The sequence below is a fragment of the Tachypleus tridentatus genome, unplaced genomic scaffold (genome assembly GCF_004210375.1).
Source record: "Tachypleus tridentatus isolate NWPU-2018 unplaced genomic scaffold, ASM421037v1 Hic_cluster_2, whole genome shotgun sequence".
NCBI lineage: Eukaryota > Metazoa > Arthropoda > Merostomata > Xiphosura > Limulidae > Tachypleus > Tachypleus tridentatus.
In genome coordinates, this window is record NW_027467782.1 from 30474912 (window position 1) to 30493167 (window position 18256).

Consider the following 18256-nt stretch of genomic DNA (forward strand, 5'->3'; position numbering starts at 1 on the left):
CTTATAATTGCAGCTGTCTGCAGGTCTTTTAAACCCCTACTCTCACCTATCGCATTCTCGAATTTACAGATAGCATCCAGCTACGCATGCGTGCCAGATGTTCGCTCATGGCCAACGCTAATCTTGCAACTAATCCACCTGTAGGCTGTTCAGTTATACTATTGATTTTTGTGGACCTGAAAAAAGGGCTTGTGACTCTCAATTTTTTCCCATGGTTTCTGATACTATGGATCGTATTATATTAGAGATCTCCCTATAATCGGTCCACTACGGTAGTTGTAGCTTCCAACATTTATGGTGTATATTTTGTTTTTATTACAGTTTACAAATGTTAAACATTATTTAAAGGTATTGTCTGCTCTATATTACCTTCCTCACTATTTGGGACAATGCTTGAGATATATTTCGTAGTTTCGAGAAAACGTTTATCAGACATCTTAAATCAATTTCATAACTTACAATTTTCATACAAACACTTATTTGGTTTTACTCATATAATAGTAAAATGATTGTTACATAAAGAATAAATTATATATTTTTAAAATGTTTATTAACTGATTGTTGTTATTAAAACATTTTTTTCGATTGATGAGTGTTGTTGCCTCACGAATTATGATTTACATCTTCAGACAGAAACACCAAAAGAAGTGAAAGACGATGAACGTATCCAGAGGGAGGTGTCAAAGAACATCAGGCCTCCCTCTACTAGACGTTTTCACAATGTTGATAAAATTATTACTGTAAGACTTGGCAGTAAACCAGAACATCATCAGAGAAACGTTTTTATTGTTATTGAAAATACTGAAAACCGAAACAAATTTGTTATTGGTAGAGCTTCAAAATTAACATCCACGTGTCAATTGAAACGTTGCCAAAGCGAACATAAACTTATTGTACAGAAACCTAAAAAAGAATAATCAAACTAAACACGTTAACAGCCCTCACAAGATTGTTTTTACAAGAGCTCCGAAACTGAAACCAAAGCCCAAAAATTAAATAACTCATGGGCTGCTCACAAGTATACCATATTAAAAAGAATTACTTTACCTTATCTCATAAGTTACTATTTGTTACATTTTACTCAGTGATATAAATAATAAATAAAACACACATATGAAAAATATAGAATATAATATTCACCTGGGTCTTCTCTTTTTTGCTGTCAGCTGTCATGAAACTTGAGCTCACTTTTTTGATGTACTAAATGTATTGATACAATCAATAATGTTTTTATGTAATTAAATAATACAATAAGAACAGAGAATAATAATACACAGAAAACACTGTCCAAAAACACTAACGATAACTCTTAGCATTTGTGAAAGATGGAATTGCAAGACGTTGGTCTGATTATCTAGTTAATGGTTTGCAGACAAACAACAAATAGAGCTATATCACCGTGTTAGCTTTGGTGTTAATTGAACAAAAAACGTGGAGACGTATTAGAAACAGACACATACTGATATTTATTTATATAGATTCAATGATAGTGAACATTTTAAAAATTCAACTACAGCCCAGTAAAGTATGACTGAAAACTCAATTGTCGAAAACAATAGGTCGTAATGAAACTCCTTCATTATAAATATAAGGTAAACCATAGAAAATTATGGCATAATATTCAAATTGTGTTTATAATCAAGAATGTCATCTTTATTAATTTCAGTGATTATCTTGGCAGTTTTGACATCACTTTTATTAATAGCGTTACTATGCAGCTCCTCTGCCTTTACTTTTAACGAAAGTTAAATGTTTATAGAAATTAGATAGCTCACACATCTATTTTGCTTGATGTATTAGAATAAATACTGTATTTATTTTTATGTTAAAATGCTGAATTTATCACGATTCATTTACGTACATCAACTTAACTTGAAAACTAAGTCGATCACAGATATAAAACATTAAATGTGTAATCGTAACATCTTTTTTAAAGATTCGATGGTCCTGAAAAGGACCTTTAATTGTAATTCAGTAACTAGGAAAAATTATTATCACCTTGTACAAATCCTGTTGGACCTGTAAAACAGAAAAAGAACATTTTATATTTGAATAATTTTAGGTCCTGTTTATGCATCACTTTTCAGCTCGCAAGTCTCATTTTACTTTTAAAAGATGCTGTCATATAGTAATCATAAAGTAGCATGCTATAGACATGAAGGATATGACATTTGATGTAAATTATACAGCAGATATAGTTTTATTCTCGAATGATTATTAGGAGTGTCTTTAAAGTTTCAATATATTATATTTAACTCTTAAACAGTGGGAATGTTCTAGAAAGCAGGATCAGTAGATGATAGCTGCTGTTTAAGGGATGAATTTGAAGGAATTGTAGATTGTTCTTCAATATAAAACATATTCAAGACCATATACTTCACTGATGAAAAGTTTAGGTTTCTTTATTTAATACTTTGATATGCGCAGTTTCTCAGTCCACCATCGACCCACGATTAGATGCGATCTTTATCAAGTTCATCCGTAAAACCTACGAGAAACTATCCTAGAGATGGATCAGAGTGGTGTATAATTAAGGGCTAGAGTTACTCGTATATATAACCGTACACGTGAAAACAGTGTTGGTGGATATAAGAGGGAATTATCATGCGTTGAAAAACATCTTGTCCTTGAATTAGATAAAGTACTATCGGAATATGTCGATATCAGAACGGCATATGTGAGAAAAACTTTCAGTTATCGGTTGGTTATGTACATGTTTTAAAAATGTATAAAAACTCAATAACAAAATATCTTAATATTTGATGTTAGATATCAAAATATTTCCTGTACATCTGTTTCTGTAAAGCAAAGATGTAACTTTCCTCCCGTTACTATCGATGTCATTCCAGAAATTTATTTCGAAGTACTGTTGGCATTGTGTCTTATGAATAAAGTCTGATGTTTGGTACGTGTCCCTGGCAATTATCTATGGTTCTTCTGTGTAACAAATATGTGAAATATTCATTCTATAATTTTAGTCTGTCAGAACACAGCTAAAGCTGCAGTAATAAAACTGAGGTTGTTAATGTCATTCCCTAACTTGAAGTATTTTATCTCCACTGACAATGATACTTGTCTTAGTGTAGTTTTGTGTTTAACGTCAAACAGATAAGTTTTATATCATTTAAAATTGTTTTCTTACCGTCAAAATTATGGACCACTTAGTAATAAATTTCATATCTTCCTCTATTAGTGTCAAAACCATATTTTTGTGAAATATCTGTAACATCCCTAAACTGAAGAAAATACAAATGATTTGGTTCTATGAATGTACATTTTACAGCCTTCATACTTAATCTCTCCACACCAATAATTCTCTGGAAAAACGTTGTTTTTATTGTTTTTTTTCAAGATTTTGAAATAATATCTGTATTGATAACACCTGAGATGATAGAGTTGGAGTTTTATCTATAATTTTACCTGTTATAACAGCTTACCGATTTGAAAACCTGTTGAAATCTATAGATTGACCTTCTGTAGAAATGTTAGAGTAATGTACAATACAATAGATTGAACAATGATGATTATTTAATTATGCAAAACCTTTATCCCAATTCGAGCAATACAAACTTAAACCAAATGAACCTTTCCACGTACTTTTGATCGTGTCTGTGAAAAGAACAAATAACAGAAAAACGGCCAGACTGATCTTCATTAGAACGAGAACACTTGACCCTTGATATATACCCCAAAATGTCTATTATAAAATAATCTGTAAACATGTAAAAGAATTTAATTATATGAAAACATTTCCCCCTTCTTCACCATACATAATAAAATAACTTGTTATTGTGTCTTTCTTTAGCTTGTAAGTTTACTTATATGTTAATAGCTGAGAGTGAATGTAGTGAAATCTAAACTGTAAACAGTCTATCTCTCTAGCTTCTCCATTTCATCAGAACTAGTGGATAGTGAGTTTAATTCCAACACAAAAATAACAAATGTACATATTAATTCAAGCTTCATAAAAATATTAATAAAGGGTAAATGTACTTACAAAGTCAAAATCACTTTTTGTATCACATTGCAGAAGTAGATAATGTTTGTTACATAATCTTCCTAAACATTGCAAAAGCAATTGACCAATATGTGTAACATGCTGACATTATATACAAAGACTTAACCGTCAAGCTCTAGTTATATATTTATATCATATAAATCTGAGAACATTAAATGTATGAATATATACTTTCATATACGATCGTCTAGAAACAGGTGAATACAACTGTACTACATTACTTGGCTCAGCGATAAGACAAAGGGCTAATAACGCTACAAATAGGGTTTCGTTACTTTCGGTGAGAAGGGTATAGGTAGCTGTTTGGGTAGTTTTCTGCTTAATAACAATAACACAACACATTAATACGTTACAGTTAGTGATACATTTTTTGAGTTTGGACATTTTATGAGTAGTGCGACACGAAACAGTCCTTTCAGGAAGACGTAGATAACACACTATCCTCTGGTGCCACTTATTAGAACTATACATCCACTAGCAAATTATTCTTCTTCATCTGGATTTAGTCCATGTTTCGGACCAGAAAGGGACAAGTTTACTCTATACCTCTTCCTCCCTCTCTGGAACTGTTATTTTATCTGCACTGCTACTAAATCCTGGGTAATTAAATAGCATTTACTTTGTTGTTGTATTACAGTATATTAAATTTTGTCCATTGTCCGTAGTTGTAATTAACTTAGTCTTTTCATGGGATAATCGAACTATTAGTCTGTGTTCAGAAAACAGTCATATGCACCCAAACGCATAATCCTATTTTTATATACAAAATTTTAAAATTGAGCTACGTTTCTATCTACGACTCAATTAGCCTAGCACTTTTTTGAACTTTTAAGTTTTTTATTTATGACGTTCAGAGGGGAGAGGTACTTAGAGCTAGATTCTTCATGTATTATGTAACTCTCTAGTTTGCTCATCAGTTCATTTGAATTAATATTTCTGTTATAATATTGAAGCGAGTTATCCAGGAGTCTGTTTTATAGAATTGGCATGTTTGAACAGTTGTGTAGAAATATGAGTTTGTTGATCGTGGGACTGTATATGCTTGCGTTAAAATACAATGTTGTATATGTTGTTTGTTGATGAGTGTTTTTGATACATTTATCCATGTTATACAAACATATTCTACGACTGGTCTGATGTGTGTTCTGTAAAGTTTTAATATGTTTTCTGTTGAATCTTCTTTTTATCATTCACATTCTTAAAGTAACTCGCTATTTTCAAAATTCTGGGTTTTATGCTATTAATGTGTTGTATGCAGTTTGAGTCAAAGTAATCCTTAAGAATTTTGCTGATATTGTTACCTGCAAGAGTCATGTCTAGATATAACTGTAATATTAATTTGCTTTATGTTCTACCAAACATGCTCGTCCTTTTACCCATGAGGGCGTTATAATGTGATGGTTAATCGCACTATTCGTTGGTAAAAGAGTAGCCCAAGAGTTGGCGATGGGTGGTGACGACTAACTGCCATTTCTCTGGTATTACACTACACAATTAAGGACGGCTAGCGCAAATAGCCCTCGTGTAGCTTTGCGCGAAATTTAAAACAAGCCAAACCTTTTCTACGATTTCGCAAATAATATGGCTTGTATTTTGTGCGCACTTATTTTAATTATCCACTCAGTACAGTGAAAATTTTATATTGTTTAGCAGTGGTTGTTTGTTGCTGTTATTGGTTTTTCGACACTATTCCAGATTGCAACATCACCTGAGAACTGTGAGAGAATAGTGTGGTTTGGGTCTGTGAGAGGATTGTCGCTGACACGCTCCCTATCAAAACGCTCCTAGTAATACAACTCCTACAAATATTGTATCTTTCTTAATCTGAAAATGACCTAAGGTCGAAACGTTGTTCTCTGCTTTATTGGCAAAGTGTGTTAATACCCACACCAACTGTCCTGAGATTTGTTTGTTTTTTTTCTTATAGCAAAGCCACATCGGGCTATCTGCTGAGCCCACCAAGGGGAGTCAAATCTCTGATTTTAGCATTGTAAATCCGTAGACATACCACTGTACTGGCGAGGAGCAGCGTCCTGAGATACATTTTTACTTCAAGTAGGTTACTCGTCATCACGAATTGCTCCTACTGATATTGCCATCTGGTAACAGTTTTTGAAACCATGACTCACGTAACCTCCTAGATTCCCTGATGTATAAAGCCACACGACCGCATTAACAGTTTCGAAAAGTTAACAACTTTTGATAGTTTGAGAAGTTTTTTTACTTCTTTACGTAATAAACAAGAATATGTTTGACTTGGTATGGACGTCAGGCAGAATGGTATCAAAGGATAAAGATAAAAGGTACTTTATAAGCGCAAAATACTATTACACAGAATTTCATATCAGTCTAATTATATTTGAACATTACATAAAGTATGATACAGGAAGCTTATATCAACTTCTTAACTTTCAAAATTAATGGACAGTAAATGTGAAACTAAATTTCAAGATTAACAAATCTGTAGCAGACAAAGGCAGAAATAAATTGAGATTTTTCATCCGTAAATAAACCGAACGTGACATAATTTTAACAAGTAATAAAAGAAGGCAACTAAAGATATAATATGTTAATGAAGTTCAGAATTGGGATTATTTTGGTGAAATTAAAATTTAATATTAATTAATCTTTAACCTTTGAGATGACCTTATGAGTATTACTGGAGTTGTTTGTTGGTTTGTAGTTTCATATAAAGCCACAGAGTGGGCTATCTGTGCTGTGTCCATCAACCTGATATTAAGTGTTGTAAGTCCGAAAACATGCTGCTGAGTTACTTGGTGGCTTATTGGGTTAAGAAACAGTGACAGGAAATCAAAACGAAATAAAATAAAATAGTTGAACGAGGCAGAAAATGAAAATATTATAGAAAAAAGTAAAATAGAAATAGTAAATTATATTAATGATCAAGGAAAGTCAAATATCAGGAAGAAAAGAGTGTTTTTAAAAATGTAACAGGTTTAATACTAATATGTGTTACAAGAGTATGTGTAATCATTCTTTGACAGTTTCTGGGAGGCGAACACGACGTAAAATATTAATTCACTGTCTTATTGTTTACAATAATTGATAACATATTAACCACGGATAATAAGTTGTTAAGCACAGATAAATATAAAATACGCTATTGATATTCCTGTTGTCTGTTGAGTATTGTTGTTCGTTTGTGATATTCTTCTCTTCAGATGAATATTGTTGTTAGTTAGTGATATTCTTGTCGTCAGTTCAGTATTGTTGTTTGTTATTGATATTCTTGTCGTCAGTTCAGTATTGTTTTTGTTAGTGATATTCTTGTTGTCAGTTGAGTATTGTTGTTAGTTAGTGATATTCTTGTTGTCAGTTGAGTATTGTTGTTAGTTAGTGATATTCTTGTTGTCAGTTGAGTATTGTTGTTAGTTAGTGATATTCTTGTCGTCAGTTGAGTATTGTTGTTTGTTAGTGATATTCTTGTCGTCAGTTGAGTATTGTTGTTAGTTATTGATATCATTGTCGTCAGTTGTCGTCAGTTGAGTATTGTTGTTAGTTAGTGATATTCTTGTCGTCAGTTGAGTATTGTTGTTAGTTAGTGATATTCTTGTCTTCAGTTGAGTATTGTTGTTAGTTAGTGATATTCTTGTTGTCATTTGAGTATTGTTTTTTGTTAGTGATATTCTTGTCGTCAGTTGAGTATTGTTGTTTTGTTAGTGATATTCTTGTCGTCAGTTGAGTATTGTTGTTTGTTAGTGTCGTCATATTCTTGTCGTCAGTTGAGTATTGTTGTTCAGTTGAGTGATATTCTATTGTCGTCAGTTGAGTATTGTTGTTTGTTAGTGATATTCTTGTCGTCAGTTGAGTATTGTTGTTAGTGATATTCTTGTCGTCAGTTGAGTATTGTTGTTAGTTAGTGATATTCTTGTCGTCAGTTGAGTATTGTTGTTAGTTAGTGATATTCTTGTCGTCAGTTGAGTATTGTTGTTAGTTAGTGATATTCTTGTCGTCAGTTGAGTATTGTTGTTAGTTAGTGATATTCTTGTCGTCAGTTGAGTATTGTTGTTAGTTAGTGATATTCTTGTCGTCAGTTGAGTATTGTTGTTAGTTAGTGATATTCTTGTCGTCAGTTGAGTATTGTTGTTAGTTAGTGATATTCTTGTCGTCAGTTGAGTATTGTTGTTAGTTAGTGATATTCTTGTCGTCAGTTGAGTATTGTTGTTAGTTAGTGATATTCTTGTCGTCAGTTGAGTATTGTTGTTAGTTAGTGATATTCTTGTCGTCAGTTGAGTATTGTTGTTAGTTAGTGATATTCTTGTCGTCAGTTGAGTATTGTTGTTAGTTAGTGATATTCTTGTCGTCAGTTGAGTATTGTTGTTAGTTAGTGATATTCTTGTCGTCAGTTGAGTATTGTTGTTAGTTAGTGATATTCTTGTCGTCAGTTGAGTATTGTTGTTAGTTAGTGATATTCTTGTCGTCAGTTGAGTATTGTTGTTAGTTAGTGATATTCTTGTCGTCAGTTGAGTATTGTTGTTTGTTAGTGATATTCTTGTCGTCAGTTGAGTATTGTTGTTTAGTTAGTGATATTCTTGTCGTCAGTTGAGTATTGTTGTTTGTTAGTGATATTCTTGTCGTCAGTTGAGTATTGTTGTTAGTTAGTGATATTCTTGTCGTCAGTTGAGTATTGTTGTTAGTTAGTGATATTCTTTGTCGTCAGTTGAGTATTGTTGTTAGTTAGTGATATTCTTGTCGTCAGTTGAGTATTGTTGTTAGTTAGTGATATTCTTGTCGTCAGTTGAGTATTGTTGTTAGTTAGTGATATTCTTGTCGTCAGTTGAGTATTGTTGTTGTTAGTGATATTCTTGTCGTCAGTTGAGTATTGTTGTTAGTTAGTGATATTCTTGTCGTCAGTTGAGTATTGTTGTTAGTTAGTGATATTCTTGTCGTCAGTTGAGTATTGTTGTTAGTTAGTGATATTCTTGTCGTCAGTTGAGTATTGTTGTTAGTTAGTGATATTCTTGTCGTCAGTTGAGTATTGTTGTTAGTTAGTGATATTCTTGTCGTCAGTTGAGTATTGTTGTTAGTTAGTGATATTCTTGTCGTCAGTTGAGTATTGTTGTTAGTTAGTGATATTCTTGTCGTCAGTTGAGTATTGTTGTTAGTTAGTGATATTCTTGTCGTCAGTTGAGTATTGTTGTTAGTTAGTGATATTCTTGTCGTCAGTTGAGTATTGTTGTTAGTTAGTGATATTCTTGTCGTCAGTTGAGTATTGTTGTTAGTTAGTGATATTCTTGTCGTCAGTTGAGTATTGTTGTTAGTTAGTGATATTCTTGTCGTCAGTTGAGTATTGTTGTTAGTTAGTGATATTCTTGTTGTCAGTTGAGTATTGTTGTTAGTTAGTGATATTCTTGTCGTCAGTTGAGTATTGTTGTTAGTTAGTGATATTCTTGTCGTCAGTTGAGTATTGTTGTTAGTTAGTGATATTCTTGTCGTCAGTTGAGTATTGTTGTTAGTTAGTGATATTCTTGTCGTCAGTTGAGTATTGTTGTTAGTTAGTGATATTCTTGTCGTCAGTTGAGTATTGTTGTTAGTTAGTGATATTCTTGTCGTCAGTTGAGTATTGTTGTTAGTTAGTGATATTCTTGTCGTCAGTTGAGTATTGTTGTTAGTTAGTGATATTCTTGTCGTCAGTTGAGTATTGTTGTTAGTTAGTGATATTCTTGTCGTCAGTTGAGTATTGTTGTTAGTTAGTGATATTCTTGTCGTCAGTTGAGTATTGTTGTTAGTTAGTGATATTCTTGTCGTCAGTTGAGTATTGTTGTTAGTTAGTGATATTCTTGTCGTCAGTTGAGTATTGTTGTTAGTTAGTGATATTCTTGTCGTCAGTTGAGTATTGTTGTTAGTTAGTGATATTCTTGTCGTCAGTTGAGTATTGTTGTTAGTTAGTGATATTCTTGTCGTCAGTTGAGTATTGTTGTTAGTTAGTGATATTCTTGTCGTCAGTTGAGTATTGTTGTTAGTTAGTGATATTCTTGTCGTCAGTTGAGTATTGTTGTTAGTTAGTGATATTCTTGTCGTCAGTTGAGTATTGTTGTTAGTTAGTGATATTCTTGTCGTCAGTTGAGTATTGTTGTTAGTTAGTGATATTCTTGTCGTCAGTTGAGTATTGTTGTTAGTTAGTGATATTCTTGTCGTCAGTTGAGTATTGTTGTTAGTTAGTGATATTCTTGTCGTCAGTTGAGTATTGTTGTTAGTTAGTGATATTCTTGTCGTCAGTTGAGTATTGTTGTTAGTTAGTGATATTCTTGTCGTCAGTTGAGTATTGTTGTTAGTTAGTGATATTCTTGTCGTCAGTTGAGTATTGTTGTTAGTTAGTGATATTCTTGTCGTCAGTTGAGTATTGTTGTTAGTTAGTGATATTCTTGTCGTCAGTTGAGTATTGTTGTTAGTTAGTGATATTCTTGTCGTCAGTTGAGTATTGTTGTTAGTTAGTGATATTCTTGTCGTCAGTTGAGTATTGTTGTTAGTTAGTGATATTCTTGTCGTCAGTTGAGTATTGTTGTTAGTTAGTGATATTCTTGTCGTCAGTTGAGTATTGTTGTTAGTTAGTGATATTCTTGTCGTCAGTTGAGTATTGTTGTTAGTTAGTGATATTCTTGTCGTCAGTTGAGTATTGTTGTTAGTTAGTGATATTCTTGTCGTCAGTTGAGTATTGTTGTTAGTTAGTGATATTCTTGTCGTCAGTTGAGTATTGTTGTTAGTTAGTGATATTCTTGTCGTCAGTTGAGTATTGTTGTTTGTTAGTTAGTGATATTCTTGTCGTCAGTTGAGTATTGTTGTTAGTTAGTGATATTCTTGTCGTCAGTTGAGTTAGTTATTGTTGTTGAGTTAGTGATATTCTTGTTGTCAGTTGAGTATTGTTGTTAGTTAGTGATATTCTTGTCGTCAGTTGAGTATTGTTGTTAGTGATATTCTTTGTCAGTTGAGTTGTTGTTAGTTATATATTCTTGTCGTCAGTTGAGTATTGTTGTTAGTTAGTGATATTCTTGTCGTCAGTTGAGTATTGTTGTTAGTTAGTGATATTCTTGTCGTCAGTTGAGTATTGTTGTTAGTTAGTGATATTCTTGTCGTCAGTTGAGTATTGTTGTTAGTTAGTGATATTCTTGTCGTCAGTTGAGTATTGTTGTTAGTTAGTGATATTCTTGTCGTCAGTTGAGTATTGTTGTTAGTTAGTGATATTCTTGTCGTCAGTTGAGTATTGTTGTTAGTTAGTGATATTCTTGTCGTCAGTTGAGTATTGTTGTTAGTTAGTGATATTCTTGTCGTCAGTTGAGTATTGTTGTTAGTTAGTGATATTCTTGTCGTCAGTTGAGTATTGTTGTTGTTAGTGATATTCTTGTCGTCAGTTGAGTATTGTTGTTAGTTAGTGATATTCTTGTCGTCAGTTGAGTATTGTTGTTAGTTAGTGATATTCTTGTCGTCAGTTGAGTATTGTTGTTAGTTAGTGATATTCTTGTCGTCAGTTGAGTATTGTTGTTAGTTAGTGATATTCTTGTCGTCAGTTGAGTATTGTTGTTAGTTAGTGATATTCTTGTCGTCAGTTGAGTATTGTTGTTAGTTAGTGATATTCTTGTCGTCAGTTGAGTATTGTTGTTAGTTAGTGATATTCTTGTCGTCAGTTGAGTATTGTTGTTAGTTAGTGATATTCTTGTCGTCAGTTGAGTATTGTTGTTAGTTAGTGATATTCTTGTCGTCAGTTGAGTATTGTTGTTAGTTAGTGATATTCTTGTCGTCAGTTGAGTATTGTTGTTAGTTAGTGATATTCTTGTCGTCAGTTGAGTATTGTTGTTAGTTAGTGATATTCTTGTCGTCAGTTGAGTATTGTTGTTAGTTAGTGATATTCTTGTCGTCAGTTGAGTATTGTTGTTAGTTAGTGATATTCTTGTCGTCAGTTGAGTATTGTTGTTAGTTAGTGATATTCTTGTCGTCAGTTGAGTATTGTTGTTAGTTAGTGATATTCTTGTCGTCAGTTGAGTATTGTTGTTTGTTAGTGATATTCTTGTCGTCAGTTGAGTATTGTTGTTAGTTAGTGATATTCTTGTCGTCAGTTGAGTATTGTTGTTAGTTAGTGATATTCTTGTCGTCAGTTGAGTATTGTTGTTAGTTAGTGATATTCTTGTCGTCAGTTGAGTATTGTTGTTAGTTAGTGATATTCTTGTCGTCAGTTGAGTATTGTTGTTAGTTAGTGATATTCTTGTCGTCAGTTGAGTATTGTTGTTAGTTAGTGATATTCTTGTCGTCAGTTGAGTATTGTTGTTAGTTAGTGATATTCTTGTCGTCAGTTGAGTATTGTTGTTAGTTAGTGATATTCTTGTCGTCAGTTGAGTATTGTTGTTAGTTAGTGATATTCTTGTCGTCAGTTGAGTATTGTTGTTAGTTAGTGATATTCTTGTCGTCAGTTGAGTATTGTTGTTAGTTAGTGATATTCTTGTCGTCAGTTGAGTATTGTTGTTAGTTAGTGATATTCTTGTCGTCAGTTGAGTATTGTTGTTAGTTAGTGATATTCTTGTCGTCAGTTGAGTATTGTTGTTAGTTAGTGATATTCTTGTCGTCAGTTGAGTATTGTTGTTAGTTAGTGATATTCTTGTCGTCAGTTGAGTATTGTTGTTAGTTAGTGATATTCTTGTCGTCAGTTGAGTATTGTTGTTAGTTAGTGATATTCTTGTCGTCAGTTGAGTATTGTTGTTAGTTAGTGATATTCTTGTCGTCAGTTGAGTATTGTTGTTAGTTAGTGATATTCTTGTCGTCAGTTGAGTATTGTTGTTTGTTAGTGATATTCTTGTCGTCAGTTGAGTATTGTTGTTAGTTAGTGATATTCTTGTCGTCAGTTGAGTATTGTTGTTAGTTAGTGATATTCTTGTCGTCAGTTGAGTATTGTTGTTAGTTAGTGATATTCTTGTCGTCAGTTGAGTATTGTTGTTAGTTAGTGATATTCTTGTCGTCAGTTGAGTATTGTTGTTAGTTAGTGATATTCTTGTCGTCAGTTGAGTATTGTTGTTAGTTAGTGATATTCTTGTCGTCAGTTGAGTATTGTTGTTAGTTAGTGATATTCTTGTCGTCAGTTGAGTATTGTTGTTAGTTAGTGATATTCTTGTCGTCAGTTGAGTATTGTTGTTAGTTAGTGATATTCTTGTCGTCAGTTGAGTATTGTTGTTAGTTAGTGATATTCTTGTCGTCAGTTGAGTATTGTTGTTTGTTAGTGATATTCTTGTCGTCAGTTGAGTATTGTTGTTAGTTAGTGATATTCTTGTCGTCAGTTGAGTATTGTTGTTAGTTAGTGATATTCTTGTCGTCAGTTGAGTATTGTTGTTAGTTAGTGATATTCTTGTCGTCAGTTGAGTATTGTTGTTAGTTAGTGATATTCTTGTCGTCAGTTGAGTATTGTTGTTAGTTAGTGATATTCTTGTCGTCAGTTGAGTATTGTTGTTAGTTAGTGATATTCTTGTCGTCAGTTGAGTATTGTTGTTAGTTAGTGATATTCTTGTCGTCAGTTGAGTATTGTTGTTAGTTAGTGATATTCTTGTCGTCAGTTGAGTATTGTTGTTAGTTAGTGATATTCTTGTCGTCAGTTGAGTATTGTTGTTAGTTAGTGATATTCTTGTCGTCAGTTGAGTATTGTTGTTAGTTAGTGATATTCTTGTCGTCAGTTGAGTATTGTTGTTAGTTAGTGATATTCTTGTCGTCAGTTGAGTATTGTTGTTAGTTAGTGATATTCTTGTCGTCAGTTGAGTATTGTTGTTAGTTAGTGATATTCTTGTCGTCAGTTGAGTATTGTTGTTAGTTAGTGATATTCTTGTCGTCAGTTGAGTATTGTTGTTAGTTAGTGATATTCTTGTCGTCAGTTGAGTATTGTTGTTAGTTAGTGATATTCTTGTCGTCAGTTGAGTATTGTTGTTAGTTAGTGATATTCTTGTCGTCAGTTGAGTATTGTTGTTAGTTAGTGATATTCTTGTCGTCAGTTGAGTATTGTTGTTAGTTAGTGATATTCTTGTCGTCAGTTGAGTATTGTTGTTAGTTAGTGATATTCTTGTCGTCAGTTGAGTATTGTTGTTAGTTAGTGATATTCTTGTCGTCAGTTGAGTATTGTTGTTAGTTAGTGATATTCTTGTCGTCAGTTGAGTATTGTTGTTAGTTAGTGATATTCTTGTCGTCAGTTGAGTATTGTTGTTAGTTAGTGATATTCTTGTCGTCAGTTGAGTATTGTTGTTAGTTAGTGATATTCTTGTCGTCAGTTGAGTATTGTTGTTAGTTAGTGATATTCTTGTCGTCAGTTGAGTATTGTTGTTAGTTAGTGATATTCTTGTCGTCAGTTGAGTATTGTTGTTAGTTAGTGATATTCTTGTCGTCAGTTGAGTATTGTTGTTAGTTAGTGATATTCTTGTCGTCAGTTGAGTATTGTTGTTAGTTAGTGATATTCTTGTCGTCAGTTGAGTATTGTTGTTAGTTAGTGATATTCTTGTCGTCAGTTGAGTATTGTTGTTAGTTAGTGATATTCTTGTCGTCAGTTGAGTATTGTTGTTAGTTAGTGATATTCTTGTCGTCAGTTGAGTATTGTTGTTAGTTAGTGATATTCTTGTCGTCAGTTGAGTATTGTTGTTAGTTAGTGATATTCTTGTCGTCAGTTGAGTATTGTTGTTAGTTAGTGATATTCTTGTCGTCAGTTGAGTATTGTTGTTAGTTAGTGATATTCTTGTCGTCAGTTGAGTATTGTTGTTAGTTAGTGATATTCTTGTCGTCAGTTGAGTATTGTTGTTAGTTAGTGATATTCTTGTCGTCAGTTGAGTATTGTTGTTAGTTAGTGATATTCTTGTCGTCAGTTGAGTATTGTTGTTAGTTAGTGATATTCTTGTCGTCAGTTGAGTATTGTTGTTAGTTAGTGATATTCTTGTCGTCAGTTGAGTATTGTTGTTAGTTAGTGATATTCTTGTCGTCAGTTGAGTATTGTTGTTAGTTAGTGATATTCTTGTCGTCAGTTGAGTATTGTTGTTAGTTAGTGATATTCTTGTCGTCAGTTGAGTATTGTTGTTAGTTAGTGATATTCTTGTCGTCAGTTGAGTATTGTTGTTAGTTAGTGATATTCTTGTCGTCAGTTGAGTATTGTTGTTAGTTAGTGATATTCTTGTCGTCAGTTGAGTATTGTTGTTAGTTAGTGATATTCTTGTCGTCAGTTGAGTATTGTTGTTAGTTAGTGATATTCTTGTCGTCAGTTGAGTATTGTTGTTAGTTAGTGATATTCTTGTCGTCAGTTGAGTATTGTTGTTTGTTAGTGATATTCTTGTCGTCAGTTGAGTATTGTTGTTAGTTAGTGATATTCTTGTCGTCAGTTGAGTATTGTTGTTAGTTAGTGATATTCTTGTCGTCAGTTGAGTATTGTTGTTAGTTAGTGATATTCTTGTCGTCAGTTGAGTATTGTTGTTAGTTAGTGATATTCTTGTCGTCAGTTGAGTATTGTTGTTAGTTAGTGATATTCTTGTCGTCAGTTGAGTATTGTTGTTAGTTAGTGATATTCTTGTCGTCAGTTGAGTATTGTTGTTAGTTAGTGATATTCTTGTCGTCAGTTGAGTATTGTTGTTAGTTAGTGATATTCTTGTCGTCAGTTGAGTATTGTTGTTAGTTAGTGATATTCTTGTCGTCAGTTGAGTATTGTTGTTAGTTAGTGATATTCTTGTCGTCAGTTGAGTATTGTTGTTAGTTAGTGATATTCTTGTCGTCAGTTGAGTATTGTTGTTAGTTAGTGATATTCTTGTCGTCAGTTGAGTATTGTTGTTAGTTAGTGATATTCTTGTCGTCAGTTGAGTATTGTTGTTAGTTAGTGATATTCTTGTCGTCAGTTGAGTATTGTTGTTAGTTAGTGATATTCTTGTCGTCAGTTGAGTATTGTTGTTAGTTAGTGATATTCTTGTCGTCAGTTGAGTATTGTTGTTAGTTAGTGATATTCTTGTCGTCAGTTGAGTATTGTTGTTAGTTAGTGATATTCTTGTCGTCAGTTGAGTATTGTTGTTAGTTAGTGATATTCTTGTCGTCAGTTGAGTATTGTTGTTTTGTTAGTGATATTCTTGTCGTCAGTTGAGTATTGTTGTTAGTTAGTGATATTCTTGTCGTCAGTTGAGTATTGTTGTTAGTTAGTGATATTCTTGTCGTCAGTTGAGTATTGTTGTTAGTTAGTGATATTCTTGTCGTCAGTTGAGTATTGTTGTTAGTTAGTGATATTCTTGTCGTCAGTTGAGTATTGTTGTTAGTTAGTGATATTCTTGTCGTCAGTTGAGTATTGTTGTTAGTTAGTGATATTCTTGTCGTCAGTTGAGTATTGTTGTTAGTTAGTGATATTCTTGTCGTCAGTTGAGTATTGTTGTTAGTTAGTGATATTCTTGTCGTCAGTTGAGTATTGTTGTTAGTTAGTGATATTCTTGTCGTCAGTTGAGTATTGTTGTTAGTTAGTGATATTCTTGTCGTCAGTTGAGTATTGTTGTTAGTTAGTGATATTCTTGTCGTCAGTTGAGTATTGTTGTTAGTTAGTGATATTCTTGTCGTCAGTTGAGTATTGTTGTTAGTTAGTGATATTCTTGTCGTCAGTTGAGTATTGTTGTTAGTTAGTGATATTCTTGTCGTCAGTTGAGTATTGTTGTTAGTTAGTGATATTCTTGTCGTCAGTTGAGTATTGTTGTTAGTTAGTGATATTCTTGTCGTCAGTTGAGTATTGTTGTTAGTTAGTGATATTCTTGTCGTCAGTTGAGTATTGTTGTTAGTTAGTGATATTCTTGTTAGTTAGTGATATTCTTGTCGTCAGTTGAGTATTGTTGTTAGTTAGTGATATTCTTGTCGTCAGTTGAGTATTGTTGTTAGTTAGTGATATTCTTGTCGTCAGTTGAGTATTGTTGTTAGTTAGTGATATTCTTGTCGTCAGTTGAGTATTGTTGTTAGTTAGTGATATTCTTGTCGTCAGTTGAGTATTGTTGTTAGTTAGTGATATTCTTGTCGTCAGTTGAGTATTGTTGTTAGTTAGTGATATTCTTGTCGTCAGTTGAGTATTGTTGTTAGTTAGTTAGTGATATTCTTGTCGTCAGTTGAGTATTTGTTGTTAGTTAGTGATATTCTTGTCGTCAGTTGAGTATTGTTGTTAGTTAGTGATATTCTTGTCGTCAGTTGAGTATTGTTGTTAGTTAGTGATATTCTTGTCGTCAGTTGAGTATTGTTGTTAGTTAGTGATATTCTTGTCGTCAGTTGAGTATTGTTGTTAGTTAGTGATATTCTTGTCGTCAGTTGAGTATTGTTGTTAGTTAGTGATATTCTTGTCGTCAGTTGAGTATTGTTGTTAGTTAGTGATATTCTTGTTGTTTGTCAGTTGAGTATTGTTGTTGTTTGTTAGTGATATTCTTGTCGTCAGTTGAGTATTGTTGTTAGTTAGTGATATTCTTGTCGTCAGTTGAGTATTGTTGTTAGTTAGTGATATTCTTGTCGTCAGTTGAGTATTGTTGTTAGTTAGTGATATTCTTGTCGTCAGTTGAGTATTGTTGTTAGTTAGTGATATTCCTTGTCGTCAGTTGAGTATTGTTGTTAGTTAGTGATATTCTTGTCGTCAGTTGAGTATTGTTGTTTGTTAGTGATATTCTTGTCGTCAGTTGAGTATTGTTGTTAGTTAGTGATATTCTTGTCGTCAGTTGAGTATTGTTGTTAGTTAGTGATATTCTTGTCGTCAGTTGAGTATTGTTGTTAGTTAGTGATATTCTTGTCGTCAGTTGAGTATTGTTGTTAGTTAGTGATATTCTTGTCGTCAGTTGAGTATTGTTGTTAGTTAGTGATATTCTTGTCGTCAGTTGAGTATTGTTGTTAGTTAGTGATATTCTTGTCGTCAGTTGAGTATTGTTGTTAGTTAGTGATATTCTTGTCGTCAGTTGAGTATTGTTGTTAGTTAGTGATATTCTTGTCGTCAGTTGAGTATTGTTGTTAGTTAGTGATATTCTTGTCGTCAGTTGAGTATTGTTGTTAGTTAGTGATATTCTTGTCGTCAGTTGAGTATTGTTGTTAGTTAGTGATATTCTTGTCGTCAGTTGAGTATTGTTGTTAGTTAGTGATATTCTTGTCGTCAGCTGAGTATTGTTGTTAGTTAGTGATATTCTTGTCGTCAGTTGAGTATTGTTGTTAGTTAGTGATATTCTTGTCGTCAGTTGAGTATTGTTGTTAGTTAGTGATATTCTTGTCGTCAGTTGAGTATTG

At 32.8% G+C, this 18256-nt stretch overlaps 1 protein-coding gene across 1 annotated transcript in view; it reads left to right on the plus strand.

The window, feature by feature from the left end:
* Window positions 1-1806, plus strand: part of LOC143242823 (uncharacterized) — a 55048-nt gene extending 53242 nt beyond the window's left edge. The window contains exon 4 of the mRNA XM_076486356.1: window positions 630-1806. Within this exon, the coding sequence (XP_076342471.1) occupies window positions 630-917 (288 nt within the window). The 3' untranslated portion in view covers window positions 918-1806. The remainder of the gene's footprint in view (window positions 1-629) is intronic.
* The last annotated feature ends 16450 nt before the right edge of the window (window positions 1807-18256 follow it).